This window comes from Melanostigma gelatinosum (assembly GCF_949748355.1).
Source record: "Melanostigma gelatinosum genome assembly, chromosome: 11".
Taxonomy (NCBI): Eukaryota; Metazoa; Chordata; class Actinopteri; order Perciformes; family Zoarcidae; genus Melanostigma; species Melanostigma gelatinosum.
In genome coordinates, this window is record NC_136644.1 from 1042530 (window position 1) to 1062757 (window position 20228).

General features: G+C 44.0%; 1 protein-coding gene across 1 annotated transcript; it reads right to left on the minus strand.

The window, feature by feature from the left end:
* Window positions 1–9688: 9688 nt before the first annotated feature.
* Window positions 9689–17509, minus strand: LOC306784305 (neuronal acetylcholine receptor subunit beta-2-like; the record flags this gene model as incomplete). The annotated part of the gene is made up of 8 exons (XM_079278213.1): window positions 9689–9804; window positions 11232–11377; window positions 11969–12459; window positions 13175–13701; window positions 14144–14253; window positions 14357–14401; window positions 14797–14942; window positions 17464–17509. The coding sequence occupies 8 exons, from the start codon at window positions 17507–17509 to the stop codon at window positions 9789–9791; spliced, it is 1527 nt and encodes a 508-aa protein (XP_079134339.1). The 3' UTR covers window positions 9689–9788.
* Between the last annotated feature and the right edge of the window lie 2719 nt (window positions 17510–20228).

The window sequence follows — 20228 nt, forward strand, 5'->3', positions numbered from 1 at the left end:
CTCCTCCGTGTCGTTTCAGGGATCCGCTTCACTTTTTTTTCTTCTGAAGAAACTCTGTCTGTTCAATCGATGAGCGAAATAAATTAAGTGTAATGGCATGAAAACGTGCGTCTCTCCCCTGGTACCGTCTGCCTCGCTCTGCCGGTGCGCTCCTTCCTGATCTGATCCGAACTTGACTTCGTTCGTCCCTCCCCTATGAGTGCAAAGCTCCCGTCTGTCGCATCCATACGGACTCCACACGGGGAGGAAAGAGCCTCCCTGACTTGCTCTGAAGGATAAAAGGCGTAATTTGATTCCGTGGATGACAGGAAGAGAAAATGTATCTGTAAACACAACAACAACGTAGCCTGTATTAAGGAGAAATGTTTGGGACTGGTATAGTAACGAAAGGCAACGGTTGCACCCACCGCCGCGCAGTTTTCTTTAGCTTTGAACAGAACATAATATCCTGAACTCACACTGCGGGGAATTCAAATGCCCGTTAATGTGTTCGTGCTGAGCCTTAAAGAGGTCGGTAAGTACAAGAATACAACAGAATAGTGTCTTAAAACAGCATTTCAGTCGTCGGCAGTTGCTCTAAATGCTCCGATGATACAGACGTGGAAGAAAGTTTTGTTGTGACGGTAAATGCAGGACTGAATGATCTGTAGCTCTGCCTGGATGTGTGGAGATAACGATTGTGGTGATTTCAGCACCACGGACAGCGCCAATGAGTTTCAACGAGAGCTGTCGGTGGTGCTGAAGTCAGCAGCGTTATACTGACGTGCACTTACTTTATTGAGAGGCAGATTTCATGTGTTATTAGTGTTTTAGACCATGTTTCTTTTGCATGAAACGATTAGATGTTGAAACGTCTTTTTGAAACATGTCTCAGTGTCCCAATGAGTTAAAGTACAATCTTTGCATAACTGCAGATTGTTTGCGTTGCTAAATCCCAGATCAGAGATGGAGCGTTTGGCCTGCTGTTTCCTTTCCCAGCCACTAAACTGCAGCACTGCGCTGTGCTGAGGAGGAAAGCTGCTCTGAAACATCGCTTCTGTCTCATTCAGAAGGCTGATCGTGTTATTTGCTCCGCAGGTGCCTCCGGATCGCGCTGATTATGTTTAATTTTAGCCCGCGATTTTCCACGCTTGGTTTGACGTCATCAAACAAAGTAATTAAGGTAGTAATGCTGAGCTGAGTCGAGCCGACACAACCACCTTCAGTGAGTGGGTAGAAAGTGCACGAGACACAATGGTTGGATGTGTATGTGTGCCTGTCTGACACTTGCTTATACATGGAAGCACACACACACACACACACACACACAGACGTGCACATTTGTGTTGTGTAGTTTGGCACTATGGTGTGATTTCGGAACTTTTGCCATCACACCACTACCGACCTTTCCTAAAAGCTTTATTTTTATTTGATCCTGAAAATGCACTGGAGATGTTTTAGTTTGTTGAAATATGTGACCTATTGTTCAAAAAATACAATGATTTGTTAAAATCATGATCTCTTGATCTGTTTTGATACACTGCATCCCCTCATGTAGTATATAGAACATCCAGGAACACCAACAAATCACTGACATTCATCCAACACACCAACAATCATAATTTAGTTTAATTTATTATTATATTTTAAATGAATTACAAAGAAAAGAAAGTAATGCAATATGAGACTGATGAAACGATTACGACATCACATTTAAGATATTTAAGTGGAAGAGGGCGGTGAACTCTACCAGCGCATGTGGGATATAAATATCCTGTTCGTATATGTAGCGCGTTTATACACAGACTCGAGACCTTCCCTTCACCCTCAGGCTATATTACTGAGGATGAAGACAATCTCTCAACAGCATCTGGTGTCACAACAAACAGTATCGCCTCATTTCAACACAAGTAAAACCATCAAAACATTGTACATTTCTCCTTCTCTTTCTTATTTAGCAATTGTACAGAGTTTACCGAGTCTAATCCCAAGCGCTGCATGAAAAGGACGCATGAAGAGAACCAGAATAAGCATGGTGGGGATAATGTGTTTTTGCTGTCGCCATCTGACAAGTGCTGCGCTCACAGTGTGGCGTCGCGACACGCTTGTCTTCACCGGCCTTATTAGTGAAGCGGTTGAAAAGGAGGAACTATTGTGAGAATCAATGTTTCTGCCAGGACTGTTTCACGTGACGCACCATGGCCTGTGCTGCTGCTCTGCCCTGGGCGATGTTTAATTCATGTTTTTCATAAAAGATGGAAGCACCGAGCTCAAAAGCCATTAGTGTCATCCTCTCTTCTCTCCATTCTGCACTCCCTCTCTTTTCAGCCGTCATCCCAACATTACACAACATTTAACCGTTCTTTTCCTCTCAGTCGTCTTTTATAAAACATTTGACTTACTTGCTGAATATATTTTGCATTCTGATGCCCGTCTCCTTTCACCTCTCACACCTCTAACATTCTTCCTCACTGCACCTGCTCTCATTCATGCAATGCACATGGTGCCATCTCTCTGCCTTAAGTGAAACACAACGTATAAAAATATCTATCTCCCTCGCTAGAACTTTCAGACCATCTTGAATTATTCACATGTACATCTCTGCACCACAACCCCTGACCCCGAGAGAAGTGCTTTTATTTTCAGCTCTGCGTGATGAAATGTGGACGGCCTCTCTTATTCTCCCTGATGTGATCGTCTCACTGAGGTGGGCTTTAATGGAGCGGCGGTGATCAGAGGCTTCTGGAAGCTTCCAGGAAGCAGGAAGGTGGATATCACGTCTTCTTTATGGTGAGAAAAGAAGTAAGAGTGGTGGTAGAGTGAACAGGTCATAGATGCAATGTGGATGAAGCAGAAGGCATGACTTTCAGGTTCTTTGGTTGGATAACGTTTTTAAATCTAGCGTACTCGAACTAGTTTCTCAAGATTACAAACCCTGGCTGTAATGAAATGAATGTCTTTGTGTTGCTTCAATGGGGGCTTAATTGCAACCATTGAACCTTAAGTATTCACATGAGAGCAATATTTTCTATCCTTTAAATTCTCAAGAAATTTAAAAAAGGTAATAATAAAAGCAATCAACTCTTAAGAAGTGTATATTCAGAAGAGAAGCAACCTCAGCAAAGACTTTAAATCAACACATCTGGTTGTGTCAACATGAAATCCCATGAGGGCTGCATGCCAACAGGCGCAACCTTCTTATTGAACAAAGGATTATCAGCTGAATGCACACGCACACAGATACATACCGGTGGAAGAGATACAAACACCTACACTAACACATCTGCTCATTTGTCTGATTCAGGAAAGCAATCATTTGGTTGACTCTACCCACGTAGATCTATAGCACTGCAGTGTCAGTGTACTGTTGTGCATCAGTACACCTACATAGAGATGATTGACATCAGCAGCAGGTAACATATTTCACACTGAAGCTAAACGTGAACACACATAACTGTCATGTGGTCCAAAATATATGCTGACTATAACTGCAATAAATCAAATTGGGGACACCAATGTTTGCCCCAAACTACATATAAAACTCCCAGATGACCAGTTTAAAGTCCTGAAATCTGTCCCGATACGTGTCTTACAGTCTTCACATGCACAGTCACAGTCACACAAATCACTGAGCTCCAAAGGGCTCAGTGTGAGGAGATTGCAGGGATTGTAAACTGATAGGTATTAATCCTGAAAGAAATGTGGTAGCTCACCAGTCTGGCAATGCTTTGACTGTTATAGCTTGTGATGGCGAGGGAAGGAGTATCTGACACTCGAGCCACAGGCAGGAGGAATATTTAAACAAGCTCAAACCTCTGTTAGTACATCATAAGTGCTGTCTAAGAGCACCGCACTCATTACTGTCTGCAAAGCTGGAATCTTACATTCAGCGCTGTGGTGGCAGAAGAGGAAGGGGAGTATAATTAGAGACCTAATGTACTGTGAACACTGGGATGTTTGTATGGGTTGGATATCTGAAATGAACTGAAAAGACAAACTTTAAACTCAGCTGCATCGGTGATGTGCAGCCTGTAACAGAATAAGTCTGTTAAATATTCAGAGTTGTTCAGAGGACGGAAGCATTCGTCTTGCATTTATTCCTCATTGCCGTTTCTCTGCTGGTGTCCTCTCCGGTCATCTTCAGCAGCACACACACACCTTCACACACATGCAAGCTGACGCACACAGCGATCAAGTAGTGTGTGCTGCTGAAAGCAGCTTATCCTGTGGGACAAGCTGCTTAAGCCATCGCGCTCAGCATGTGATGTCTGGAGGAGCCACAAACACACAGTGAGAACTCAGGAAACACTGCCGGGCCATCAGGGAGCAGCCGCCCGCTGAACCAGCACTTCATCCTGGCTGGTTGGCTCTCTGCTCCTTTTCACTGAAGAAGATACAATACTTCTCTCGTCCAAATGAATAATTCTATCAAAAATCGATTTCAATTTCTTACAGTCAGAGTGAACGGTGCATTCAGTTGATTGTAGTTCCACACCGGGAACAGCAGTCGATAAAGCTCCGTACTGCCACATTACAAACACAGATCTACACTGAAGGCTGGTATTTGGCGCACAGCCTGTTCTAAGCTATTTGGGCGTGTAGCGTGAAAAAGGACAGATAATTGGGTTTATCACTGGCATAGTTTTAGTTCACATTTCTCCACACGCAATTTAAAACAGACTGAAAAGAGGCGGAGGGAGCGAAGGAGTGGAAGAGCAGAAAAAGGGAGAGGAGAGGAAGATGAGGACGAGGAGAATGGAGGTGAATAAAGGGAAGAGAAAGATGGAATGGGCCACAGAGAAGGAGCCTGGCACGTGTCCAGGTCTGGTGGAGTGCGTGTGAAGGAGCAGCAGTGTTTCTACCCTCAGGCACCAGCGCGGTAGACGGAGCAGAACAAGCTCTCTGCACGACTGCAGGGCAGCCCGACAAAACATGCTTATTTAGGAGAGCAACCTCAGGAAACTATCTACGCAGGGAGCCGGATCACCCACCACCATGCAGACCTCTGTTAACCCCGCACACATCAGGGCACATCAGCCTGATGGAGGCGTCCCGTCATGTTCTTTGGTTTAATGAAGAAACACATAGAAGTGAGTGCTGGAGATTCAGTGGTCTGAATGATAAAACCAAAAGAGGAATATTATTTGAGGATAACCTAAATTGGATGCTTCGTTTACATGAATGGATGTGAAGACAAGTTATGAATAAAAGCTTTGTTGAACATTCGTGTTCAGGTTAAGATAATAGGGAATACTACAGGAATAGTTCTACATTGTGTGGAACATGCTTATTCCCTCTCACGCCTACAGTGAGCTGAGAAGATTGATATTCTCATAATTAACTCTGAAGCTACAGCAAGGAGATGCTTAGCTTAGCTTAGCTGAGACTGGAAATGGGTAAAATAGCAAGCTTGGCTCTGTCCAAAGGTAGAAATCTGTCGACCAGCAGCTCTACAGATCACTGACTCAACAAATGTCGTCTCGTTTGTTCAATCTGTAAATGTACAAACGGTACCTTGTGGTTTGACGGGAGCTGTGTCTTCGGAAACAGCTGTTTCCAGTTTCTGTTCCAGGTTTATGCTAAGCTAAGCTAACTATCTTCTAGCTGTAACTTTATAGTCAACACACAGACATGATCGGTTGCTGATCCACATTCTCATCTCAGAATGTGATAATAGAAACTATTCCTTTAAGGCCAATGCAACGATGTCTTTCACATCTTCTTGAAAATGTAAACTCATCTCGTGCTGTGAATATTTCTGTAAACGCTAAATGACAAGAGGTGGAGTCTAACGAAGCTATTTCTACATTAAGCTACATGTCTATTCATGGCACCTTCATACATATTTGGCTTAAAACACTGCTTTATTTTTCAGAGAAGTAATTATTGGAATTGAAGAGAATTGTGCGTTATTGCATGACAGCGTGCTGAATACTCAGTGGGAGCTGTGGCTGTTGAGAAAGTGCACTTCAGTCATCATATGCACACATGGACAGAAGGCTTCGTGTGAACTTTGTGTGTTGGACAAAAACTGCTGATATGAAAAACTTCCCTGAAATCAGCTGCAGCAGAGATCAGACGGGTGAGGGGGCTGCAGAAGGTGGGAGATGAAAGAGATCAGTGTCCTCCGTCAAGAACTGTGACACCGTTCAGAAATCATCTTCAGTTGGAAGAGAAATGAAAGCAACGACTCAAGTTGGTTCATTGTTGTAGTGGCAACTTTAAATGTGCATGCTTATGCTTTCTTTGGTCAACTATTCATCAATTACTTTGAGATAACTATTTAATCTGTTTCACCAATTTATTACTTTGAGCAACTCATTCATTTGTCCATTTCATAGCTTTAGCTAACTATGCTAGCTGTGTACCCATTACCTTTACTAAACTACTGCTTTAAATACCTTTACATTGAGATAACTAGTATAACTCTTCATGCATTACTTTGGGTTCCTGCTTGCACTCTTAACTGTAACACGGTGCTACAGCTGACTCCATTACGGATGGATGGTATAAGCTAATGCTAAGCTGCACACAACAGCATTACATTACACGATAGTGCTACAGTATGTCAGCCGGCCTGCTGCCTTTCCTCTCGACATATCACATCACATCTGTCACCTTTATGCTCCAGTCAACCTCATATTTATAGGGTGGAGCACCTGTTAAATATCACACACACATGCACGCACACACACACACTAATCAGAAGGGCACAGTAAATATCTGTTTTGTCGATAGCTGTCCACAGCAGCAGAGGCTCACAGTATTTTTGCTGATGTGCTGACTTCAGGAATCAGCGCTTCACTTTTGCTGAGATAAAGGATTTGGGCGACTTAAATCTTATAGTGTAGTGTGTGTGTGTGTGTGTGTGTGTGTGTGTGAGTGTGTGTGTGTGTGAGTGTGTGTGTGTGTGTGTGTGTGAGTGTGTGTTCATTCAAAGCACCAGTGTGCTCTGTCTTCAGAGGCTGCCGACAGTTGGTGATGTTGTTTTCACCTGATATCACCTTTTGGTTGGCAGATGGGGTTCACAAATATGGGCACATGCACTCGCAAACACACGGACACTCACACACACACACACACACACACTCACACACACACACCTACACACACACACACACACACACACGCACGCACACACACACACACACACACACACACACACACACACACACACACACACACACACACGCACGCCTGCAATGGAACAAAAGCACATTAGTGCTGTGGAGCACATTTCCTCTTCTGTCAGACTGAGGAACGAGGCTTTCCCGTACACACACACACACACACACACACACACACACACACACACACACACACACACACACAGGATGTCCATTAACGGGCTGCGACTCTGAATGTGGGTTCAGATCGATCCACTGACCAAAGCAAAGGGTGTGTGTGTGCGTCTGCACTCTTGCAAAATAAAATGTCGCTACAAATGATCAATGTGGTTCATTTGATCTCGCCAATAAAGGAAAAGAACATTGATAACATTTTTCAAAGAACAAATGTATGTTGACTGAATCTGTGTTCCAGAGCAACACTCACATTCACAAGACTTCACACACACACATCAAACACACACACACACACACACACACACACCAAACACACACACACACCCACCAAACACACACACACACACATCAAACACACACACACACCCACCAAACACACACACACACACACCAAACACACACACACCCACCAAACACACACACACATCAAACACACACACACACACCAAACACACACACACATCAAACACACACACACACCAAACACACACACACATCAAACACACACACACACACACCAAACACACACACCCACCAAACACACACACACACACATCAAACACACACACACACACCCACCAAACACACACACACACACACCAAACACACACACACCCACCAAACACACACACACATCAAACACACACACACACACCAAACACACACACACATCAAACACACACACACACACACCAAACACACACACACACACACCAAACACAGCTGCTTGTCTTCCGACGCCGTCTGATCAACGCACCATGAAAACAAGTGTGAGGAAAGTTCATAATGAGATGAAGGTCATCCAGATAAAACGTGTCACGGATGACATTTTACTGTCATAATACTTACTCTACTTATTCTTACTATACTTTTGAGAAGTATAAAAATACTTCCTGCCAGCCCTGCTGTCTGCCCCCGTCTGAGTGCTGAACACCTCCTTTTATCGCTTACTGTCAGATATCCCGTCCACAGAGGCACGGATGTTATCTTGTCTTCCTCCAGTTTCTCCCCTCCTCTCTTTTACTATCATATATATATATATATATATATATATATATATATATATATATATATATATATATATATATATATTGTACATACTGTATAACTGCGTCTTCAGGTGCAACATGAGGACAGAGTCAAAGACATTCTGAGCTTGTAAATCATTTTCACATCTTTTGCTCTGATCTTCTGTGAGCCTGTGGAGAAATGTATGCAAACAGAGTGCAAAATATTACACGTGAGGCTCGACTGAAAGTCTATTTATTTGCAGTATTTCTTTGGGCTGGGAAATTGACGTCATTAAGGTTTTTAGCGTTGTGCTGATCGTGCTGACGCAAATGGAGGGTCTTCAATTTCAGTTGTTCGAAAATTGAGCATCTGTCGTGTGGGCAAGGAGCGCAGTTTTTTTGTTTGTTTGTTTTTAGCCTACATTTCCCTCATTATCTGTTTGAAGTTGTAAATCTCAAGAATATATAGTTTCATTTTCTACAGAGAACAATGTGTTCACAGCAGCAGGTCGTGTACATGGGGTGTGGTCAATGAATGACAGTTGCTGTGTCTTTCATGGTAATAATGCAACATGTGTGGAACTTTAATGAGTCAGAGCAATAACATTGGTTTATCAACAATACTTTAATATAGTGCAGCTATTCATATTCATGACTGGAACCTTCATTTAGACCAACTTCAGGACTTCACCAGGTCTGTGGATTTTAACACAATAAAAACTCTGCAGAGCTTCAATAAACACCAGCTGCATGTTTCACTGTGATGCATTCGCTATGTTGAGCAATTTACAAGTGTCTGCAAGTTGATTTTGACAACAAACTACTGTAACATGACACCAGTGGGCCCATGGAAGGAAAGATGCATTCAGGAATGACACTTTTGTCGGTAATGTAATTTCTAAGCACACAGGAGTCACGGGGCTGAGTGTTGGTCGAGTCTTTACGTAAATGGGAAGACGTGAGGAAGAAAGTGGGGAACATGTGAGTGAGGGAATAGCACAGAATACAGACCTCTTTATTCAACATGTAATCGATTACAGTCAGTGTCATATTTACTCTTAACACTGTAACCTGGTGCTGCTAAGAGTGGAAAGTGATGAAGAGAATACACATTCTTCAAAATGAACTGAAGCGGTAACGATTACAACGCTGGATTGTGGAGAAGAGGCCCAGCGCTCTGAAGCAGAACATGAAGAAGGACAGAGCGAGAGAGGCGACGGATTCATATTTAATGAAGAGAAAAGGTGGATAGGACACATTGTTGTTACACTAAAGCTTGCTTTGAGGCAGGAGGAAATGTGGTCCATTGTATGTGCCAATAATTCGTATGATGTCGTATTTTTCACACAACGGTGCTGCAGAGGAGAACAGAGGTATTATATTTACAAACACAGCTGCACGCATCAGGTACGTATCTGACCTGGTGCAGCTTCTCACTGATAGTTTCTATGGGAGACGGTTATTTGGTGGTTTTCTATCTCATGTCACACAAATCTTAGAAATCTCCGTACCTATGAAAAGAAAAACACAGAACAGTGAATGGAAATAGATTAGAAGACATGCAATGAGCACCTGCTCCATGAATGCTGTGGTGCATGTATCTCACAGCACCCAGGATATGACCACAAAGAACGACCACAGGTTTGGCTATAATGGAGACATTCATCTCTTCTGATTTGTCATATTGATTTTAGCTTATTGATTCTGGTTCATAAATTCCTTCAATTGTTAGAACGAGAAACAAACTGAAAGATGTCAAAGCAATTATCAACAATTTTCCTCTTATTTAGGCAGCTAATTGTTCATAAATAACAGGATACTTGATTCTACCGTACTGTATCTCAACCGAGGGCCCAACAATCAGACAACAACAGTCAGACAACAACATTCAGACAACAACAATCAGACAACAACAATCAGACAACAACAATCAGACAACAACAGTCAGACAACAACAATCAGACAACAACAGTCAGACAACAACAGTCAGACAACAACAATCAGACAACAACAGTCAGACAACAACAATCAGACAACAACAGTCAGACAACAACAGTCAGACAACAACAATCAGACAACAACAGTCAGACAACAACAGTCAGACAACAATCAGACAACAACAGTCAGACAACAACAATCAGACAACAACAGTCAGACACCAATCAGACAACAACAGTCAGACAACAACAATCAGACAACAACAGTCAGACAACAACAGTCAGACAACAACAATCAGACAACAACATTCAGACAACAACAATTAGACAACAACAGTCAGACAACAACAGTCAGACAACAATCAGACAACAACAGTCAGACAACAACAATCAGACAACAACAGTGAGACAACAACAATCAGACAACAACAATCAGACAACAACAATCAGACAACAACAGTCAGACATCAACAGTCAGACAACAACAATCAGACAACAACAGTCAGACAACCAACAGTCAGACAACAACAATCAGACAACAACAGTCAGACAACAATACTCAGACAACAGTCAGACAACAACAGTCAGACAACAACAATCAGACAACAACAGTCAGACAACAATACTCAGACAACAGTCAGACAACAATACTCAGACAACAGTCAGACAACAACAGTCAAACAACAACAATCAGACAACAGTCAGACAACAGTCCAGGTTGAAATCATCTCGTCCACTCTGGAGCTTAATGAACTCTAACGCCGTTTACAAAGAGAACACTTTCTCTTACTTGGAAAGCTTTAATTGTGGCGACTGCAAAGTGACGTCGTGTGTTACCAGTTAAGCTCAAATACAGTGCAAATGTACATTGGCATTGATCTGGTATACAGAAAACAGCAAGTTTATTTCATATTTCAGAGGTTTAAATGACTTGTTTTTGCCGAGGTAAGAGAGGTGTTAATGTGCTTCGTTGTATGTTTCAGAGTGTGGATGTGACTCACTCCGGGTCATCAGCTGTGGCTGTGTTATAGCTTTGGAACAGCGGCTGCATGAAGAGCCCCAGAGTTCCCACCAGACACACCAGGATGAAGATCCACAGGAACAGACGGTCTATCACCATGGCCACGTACTTCCAGTCTTCTATGATCTGGAACCAAACCAACGAGTTACAGATCGTTAACACGGATCGAATCATGACGACAAAGTGAGTTTGTAGGAGCAGACCTTCAGGGAAACACCATGTTTAAACTCCAGAAGAACATAAAGGTGTGAGAGGTCTCTGAAGGTTGACAGCGCTTCTAACAAACTCAAGGAGCGAACTCTTTCAGCTTCATGTGAGTGATGAGAAGCTGTCTGTGAAGCACCATCAGGCTGCTCGATGAAGAACAATTACAACGGATGTTCAGTGTGAGAGTTTGGTGGGATGTTAGAGCCCAGAGCCACACATCTGGGGTTGGGGTCAGTCCGTCAGCCTGTGTTGGTATGAGAGTGTGTGCATGGGTTTCTGAGGTTGACAGGTTGGAATACTGTATGTTCTGTGTCTTATCTGGCCCTGATCTCTTTATTCCGCCCTTATTCTTTGTCATCACACATCTCCATAATCTGCTTTTATAGGTCTTGTCTTCCCTCATTCTTTCCAATAATGTATTCTGTCTTCCTTTTCTTTCATCCTCTGATCCTATCTCTTCCTGCTCATCAGCACTTGTGTGTTCTTTTCAGCACGGCCTTATCTCCTCACCCCTTCATCGTCATCTTCTGTCTTCATGTGTTCAGCGATGTATCTTACTCCATCCACCGCCTCCTCCACATCTGCATCCCACTGAACAGCCGAAGGCCTCTGGAAGTCTGAAAACCCACCACCCCCATCTGGGACGTCGTCCACCTTCCAGCAAAACTTGTGTGCCAAGTCCTCGTTCACGTAGAAAGAGTCGGCATCTGTTCGGATCCCGCCGAGTCTGACGTTTGAATACTGCCTCTTGTCTGTGCCGCTCTGGGAGGTGTTTTTCTCGGCGGTACTCCGGTTTGCATACTTCTTGCGGAGTTTATCGCGGACGTTGGAAGATCCCGGACGCCTCATGAAGAGGAAGGTGGGGAGGCGGACTAAGAAGAAGCGCTTGACCCACTCGGGCATGTGGTGGGTGGATGGGGAGCGGTGATGCACGTTGAGGACACAGACACTGGTCACAATGGAGAAAGTGACCAACACCATGGTGAACATCAGGTATTTACCTTTGAGAGAAAACAAAATCACGTGTTACTCTGTCATTGAATAAGTCAGAATAAAGGTCCCGTGTGGCTCACCTTCTTCAGGCTGCACATTCCACATCACTGCTTCCATCAGTACAACAACATGTCACACTCACCAATCTGCTGCTCTGAGGTTCCAATTTGAACAGAAATACAGTTTTCATTCACTGAGCAATTCCAAAGGCTACACGCTGCTGCTGCTGTGGTCAACAACAGAGGAGCTGCTGCACATGTTTCACATTAACAGCCTGCAGGGAAGGGACGGGGTGATGCCCCCTGACCTTTGTGATGTGAGATTTAACAGCAAATAACATCAATAGCAAAATCAATCAGAAAATTAGGATTTATGATAAAAACAAATCATGACGTTACTGCACCCGAGCAAAAACAAAATCTCCCGTAAACATTACAACCTTTTACACTTTGGCTGTTCTACAGATTAAATAAATGAGATGTTGTGGCTTCATTAATGATAGCAGACGAACAGCACTTTTCATCTGCAGGAAAGTGAGTTTATTACCCACAATGTGAAACTCGTCTTTCATGGGAAAAGTACTCACAATCTGATTATTTAGGCAAAATCTGACTGAAGGATATGTTTCTGTCTTTGAACAAGATATCAAAGAAGTTACTTCTGTGTTATTTCTTCATTTAACTTTGATCAGAACTGAGCAGAGATCTGCTGAATATCACTGACCTATGAGTGGCACTGCCAGAGAGGTGGGTGGCACGATCTTTGATATCAGCAGCAGGAAGACAGTGAGCGCCAGCAGCACGGAGATGGTCAGTGTCATCTTCTCCCCGCAATCTGACGGCAGGTAGAACACCAGGATAGCCAGCGATGTGATCAGCACACAGGGGATGATCAGGTTAATGGTGTAGAACAGCGGCTTCCTCTTGATCACAAAGTCATAGGTGATGTCCAGGTAGGTGATGTCATCGGGGTCCTCGTTTTTGCGCGCGGGAAGCGAGACGATGTCCCACTCTCCGCTCGGCGTGAAGTCATCGCGGCTGGCAAAGTCGCTTGTGAGCATCAGATCGACTTCCGTGTGGTCGTAGGTCCAGGAGCGGAACTTGAGAGTGCAGTTCTGCTGGTCGAAGGGAAAGTTCTGCACCTCGATGGCGCAGGCCGACTTGTAGATGGCCGGGGGAAGCCAGAAGATGTCTCCTGTGTTGGACACCACAGCATTGCAATAGAAGGAAACCTCGTACACGCCATCAGCACTGTGAGAGGTTGTGGGTGAGAGGTACCATCAGAAAGTGGATTCAAAGTCTGTGATTACAATCAACACATAAATAAGACATGTTGGAAGTCTTAAGGCCGCACGGTAGACCTGTTTCCCTTCGTTGCAATGATAACAATCAGACGAACCCAAAATCCCCGTCGAGTAACGTGCTTGTTGTGCTTGTAAAGCCCTGATGTTGTTGGAAAACCTCTTAACTCCATCAACAGCACACAGTAATCCATGCAATGACTCCACACACACACACACACACACACACACACACACACACACACACACACACACACGCACACACACACACACACACACACACACACACACACACATGCTGTGAATGTCGTTGCATTCTTTCATTACACTCACTGATCTGAATCAAACACGTACACATTGCTCTCTCTGGTGGGCTGACGCGCTACACGTACTTGTTGTAGAGCACGATATCAGGAAGCCAGATGTGTTTGGATGGTATTCGTAGTTTCTTGATGCCTTCGTACTTCTCTGGGTCCCATCGAAGCCTGTAGTCGTTCCACTCCTGCAGAGAGAGCGTTCATGAACTCCCTCACTGACACACACACCAGAATAGTGTGTGTTGAACACAGCGTGTGCTTTGGACAGTTAGGACGATGAAATCGTACCTGAAACAGCCACAGGTTGGTCGTCATTATCTGTTCTCTCTCATTCTACAAGAAAACAATCGTCAGCGTGTCATTCGATAAACATTTCCATAAAAATCCCTTTACAATATAAACGGTTGAATTATTATCATGCTGCCTGCTGGCAGTGGACTTAGCACAACACGCTAAAGGCTAAAGGTCAAAGCACAGCTTCATGGAGAGGACGCAACAACATCACAAAATATCCCGTTGAAAACATCCACAAAATCTCACAAATGTATATTTACTGCAGAGATGTATTCCCTGATTAAACATTACAGATTGTCGTATTTACATTCATTTCAGACGTAATATGTGTGATAGAATGCAACACAAGGCATCAGGTGGGATGTGACGGTGACCGGAGGCTGAAGCGTCGATTGAACCGAATGCTGTGTTTGCGTGTATGGAAGGATGCTTACGACACTGATGAGCTGCGACAGAGACACCTGGATGGAGATGGTGACCTGTTGGCTCTTGTTGACAGCTGGTCTGATCAGCTTGTTGTAGCGCTCTGGACCCAGCAGATAGTTCACCAGCCGCTCCTCTGCGTTCTCTGCGCTGCTGCCTGCAGACCGCTCAGAACACGGAGAGGAAAAGATTTCATTGAGGAAGAGCTGGAACCATCGCAAAGCTTAACAACACAGGTACGCTGCATGTACCTGCACTGGACTTTATCGTGTGTCTCGCTCATCGACTCACTGAATACAAAGACGTCACCGCATTATGTTTCGGGTTCCAAGCGTGATATTCATCACAGCATGTTTTCAGTCCAGTGACACCATGACTGATGAACAATAAACAAGTTGGGTGTAAATGAAGTAAATCCACCAAAGGGCGGAATCACGTGTTCTCTTTAGAGCGTGCGTGCGTGTGGTTGCGTGTGGTTGCGTGTTGCAGTCTCACGCTGTACTGCAGGGTTTAGAGCAAAATAACAAACCAAACTGCAGCCAGGCATCCATCACTGAGAGGATCCTGAAGCTTTGTGTTTCCTCAGCCCTGAATCATTGGTTACATAAAAGTGATCGTATGAATAAATCAGAAGCAAAATGCTTTTGACCCGCTGTCCTCGCTTCATCCAGACATTACGTCTCCATCGTCAAACAAACAAAGTGACAAGAGTGCAGAGAGCGTTTTCCATCAAGTAAAACCCGAAACAGTTTATTTGTGCCTGAGATGTGAGAGTGAAGCTGAAGGCTAAGCTAACAGTTGGAGAAGTTCATCACATTTAGATGCTCTCTTCAGTCATCAATGTATTTACAGTATGAACATGTGCGGTTAACGAGTTTTAAACTGGTTATGAAACAGTTTCAGTTTCATACTGACGCCTCGATATGACCTGTTAGCAGACGAGACCATCATTGAGAAGACGATGATTATTTAAATGTAGTTACTTTAATGGCTGCTGCCTGCTCCGGGTCCTCAAGAAATCCCACAAAACCATTGACCAGAAGAGTCCTTGTTCATGTTTCCAGGTAAAGAGAGTTAAAGGCAAGAGAACCGTTTTATTTTTGACATGATGCTTTGTGGTTATGGATGATCATTGTGGCAGGATCAGCAACAAGGAAGGCAAAGAAATTGACCGAAGGACAAAATAAATAAAAAGCAAAGCAAATGTAAGCGCCAGCCCAATAAAGATCTACGCAACACGAGGCGGTGGTGCTCATGGAAACACGACTGTAACATTGATGGAGTCGTTTATTGTACGACTGGACGGGTGCGTTCCTTTCGTCTCTCTGTTTTGTGACAGCGTCAGTTGAAACTCAGATGGCGTCATGAGGAACGGTGCCAGACATCTCACAGTCCACGGCCTCGTCTCCCAACGCTCACAACGCAGACGCAGCAAAGCACCAGCTGCCTTCTTGGTGTGTCACATCATTTCAATAATTCAAAGCTATGGTTCAGGGTCTCTTTCCTTAATGGATGTTACAGAGAAATGGCTGACTGTGCTGCCTGGCAGACCTGATCCGGGTCAGATTACACTTGTTCTTGTGGAGCAGATATGACTGTTGATGGCTCTGATTTGTTTTTTCTGTCTTAACCATGTTGTCCTGTTGAAAGATAAGTCTCGCCTACAAACTAGAGCTAAAGCAGAGCTACAAGCTAATGCCACGTCATGCCTTTATGCAGCAGAACTCTTCAGAAGAAACCCTGAATCAAGGTCAGCTCAGTGAAGGGAGCTCTTCTTTAGGACAGCGGTGCCCAACAGAAGGGAGACGCTGCTTTCTTGGCAGTAGGTAAAAGACAGCCTTCTGTAAATGATTCAAAGAGCCCATCTGCTGTTACTCACAAGTGTTTTAAAAGTATGATCACGACGCACACTTTTTAAAAGCCCGTCTCTGCGGCTAACGTTGAATGTTGCTGCTTTAAAAACTCAAATCCATTGTGAAAGAGGTCGAGCATCGTCTCCTCCTGTCCTCCTGACAGAGAGCTCCTTCAGGTCTGAGCTGGGCAGGAAGTGTGAGGTCATTTCCTCAATGCTGGTCAAGGCAACAAGAACTAAACATTTATAAAATACACAAACTGCACATGCTGGGTTTTGCTCTCAAAGCATTTCTGTTCTTCAAACAACATTCCGTTTCAATGAAGGAAAGTGATTGAGTGGTTCACTACCACGATGGTGCTGCTGCATGTGGGAACGCGTTTCATCATAGCGCGATAAAAACCGTCAAACCAATAATTAAAAGGAAAGAATGAAAGACAATTGCACTGCCTGTTGAGTTATAACAATGCATAAGCTCTCTCATCGTGATTACAATATACATCACGACAAAGCATGTTTTCTTGTAATTCAATAAATGAATGTGGGTATGAAATAACTCCATCAAACACATATGTTCTGCTTTACATGAGGAGTCACATTATTAAGACAACATATTCATTTGTACATTCATTTTCAGAGACGTTTTCCTGATGGTGACGTTGTGCACATGAACAGCGTCTTATTGTTTTAGTGGATGTAGAGATGCTGAACACGATGCTGAACGTCTCGAGACTTTCATCAAAACAACAGTTTTACTGCGTCAGCGCACTTAGATACGCGTCCAAACTTTGAGAGTGAAGGAATATAGAAGAGCAGAAGAACATACCTGTGTGCGAGAGAAAGAAGAGCAGCAGGACAGTGTTGGCAGTCATCTCCTTTCTGATTCCTTCAACACACTTGCTACTTTGTTGTATTGTCCTCCAAACAGAAGAAGAAGAAGAAGAAGAAGAAGAAGAAGAAGAAGAAGAAGAAGAAGAAGAAGAAGAAGAATCTGGAGTCTGCGCTGGTTCACGCACACCTCGTTGCTCGTCTTTTGCTGAATGTTCAGCAGCCCGATAATGACAGTAACTTGTGAAATATACTAAACAGGACATTTGTTTCAAATGTTTCTTTGCCAAAGATTACATGTTGGTCTCTTATTTCATAGCCGACCACGAGAGGAGCTGGGCTGACCATTGCGCACAAACCAGCCACGATCCAAATCCACAAATCCAAAGAAGTGTCCGCGTGTTGTGTTCATGCCGCTCCAAAAAAATCTCTGAATTCTTCATCTGTGGATCAAACCAGCAGCGCTCACGCGCGTGAGGTTCGCTCTCCTCCGGTGAAGCGCGGACAAGTTCTAGTGCGAGAGAAATTGCCGCAGTTGCAGAAAGTGCAGGACGCACCGACAAGACGCTCGTTGTGCGCGTGTTAACCTCCGGTAACGACTTGCGGTGTATGTCGGAGGCCAGCGACGAATTACTGTGAAAGTCCGTGTTGTCCGGAGGAGAAGCCGGATGTGTGTGTGTGTGTGTGTGTGTGTGTGTGTGTGTGTGTGTGTGTGTGTGTGTGTGTGTGTGTGTGTGTGTGTGTGTGTGTGTGTGTGTGTGTGTGTGTGTGTGTGTGTGTGTGTGCGCGCGCGCGCGGGGGGTGGGGGGGGGGGAGTTAGTGTGCTTCGTGAGTTGCGTGAGAGTGAAACAGATTCCCGTCATGCATTGAACGGTCGAGCGGCCGGTCTGCTGGCCTCCGTCCTGCCAGAGCAGCTGTGATGTCACTTTCACTTTCACAGCGCGTGAAGACAAACTAGAACAATACCCAGAAGACAATAAGAGACACAGCATGACCGAGCACGTGCAGCTACACCGTCTGATCTAAATATGAGCATTATAAGAAGCAATCTATGTTAAGCTGCTTTAATATGTTATGTATACATACAGAAAATATATTGTATTGTGTTGTGTATATACATATGTTTTTACATTTGTTTTTTTTAAGTCAATGCATTAAGTGCATATGCGTGTAATAATACTTACTTTTTAATTGACATTCTTACATGTAATTGTTGTATGATTTGTTTCTGTGGACTAATCAATTCAATGAAACGTTACATTCAACTTTATTTGAATTGTCACATCTACATTAAATCTTAGCTCTGTATAGAACCAATCCTAAGCATGTGGGGACAGCGGGCTGCTGTACAGCAGGGAGCAACTTGTCTTGCTCACAGACAGGGGGAGACAGGGACCACCATGAGCCGTGATCATAAGACCCCCTCCACTGAGCGGCACCCCACATCTGATCCTGCAACATGCAGTGAGCACGACATAATGTTCAAATGTGCTAAAATGACATCTCCATCTTCTCCCTCACTGGAAATCCATAATCTATGAAAAATGATGTTCATTTCAAGACTGCTGTCTCCTTCACTGAGAAGTGTTAGTGTGTAATGGAGATTTCAAGTTTCCACATCACACTTTGTAAACTCCTACTCCTGTTCATATGCATGTCTTCAACTGGGAGTTAAGGGAATAAAAGAGAACCATTCCCCTTTAGATGTATGTGAGAAACACATCATTCTACACAGTGAAGGTAAAACATGACAAAAAGCAAAACACGTTTTTGTGCAGAGGCTTTAAAAATCACAATAAATACAAGAATGGGAGTAGCGGCAATTGCAGTACCCACATATTTCTTTATTAATTATGCACCAACAGGCTTTGTGCATCTAATTATTCTTTTTTTATTGAGGGATACTTTACTCTGAAACTTATTCTGTTAAAGGACACTCCTCTATAGGAGCCAATGTCTCCAGTTCATACTCTCCACATCATCATCCATCAAAGGCAGTGATGGTGCATGTGGGCTTGCCTTTATAAAAGTATCGTTAACAGTTGACCAGGTGCACCAGGTAATGACCTGCAGTCTCACTGAGGAGAGTCACGTCGCAGGCAGCTCGGCTGCAGAAGTCACCGTGAAGAGAAAGGATCGAGTGTGAAAGCAACAAAGAGGAGAAGACATGAAGAGGCAGCGCCGCTTCAGATGTTCATGCTTGTTGCTCATAACTCATTGCAGATGCAGTCGCATGGATTCTTCTCAGCCAGCGGGACTGAGAGGTTCCTTTAAAACACACAATGCACAAGCAGGATATGTGAGGAAATAACCTTATGGATCTCATTCTGTCAAAAAGAATGAAACCCATTTTCATAATTGAATCGAAATCAGAAGACACTTTTTTAAACTCCCATTTCCACACACGCCGCCCCCCCCCCCCCCCCCCCCTATGGCCATGCATTCACTAAACCACCTAAAACTCTCACATCTCTCACAGACCAGGCCAAACAACCAACACATTACTCCGTCACACGGCCCAGTGGATATTTCAATCCACCAGAGTGGAGCTTAGTGTCTGCTTTAGTGGCACGAGGGCCCCACAGCTCACCTCCACAACACCCTCCCTCTCCAACTCTGCTTCTCCATCACTCCCTTCCTCTCTCTCAGGCAGCTTCAGGCTGCTACATAAGTGCAGAGATGATGCCGGACACATTTATATGTTCATCGTGGGGCACACTGTGCTTCGTGGGGTCGACGTATATCAAGGCGTTTCTGGTAGAG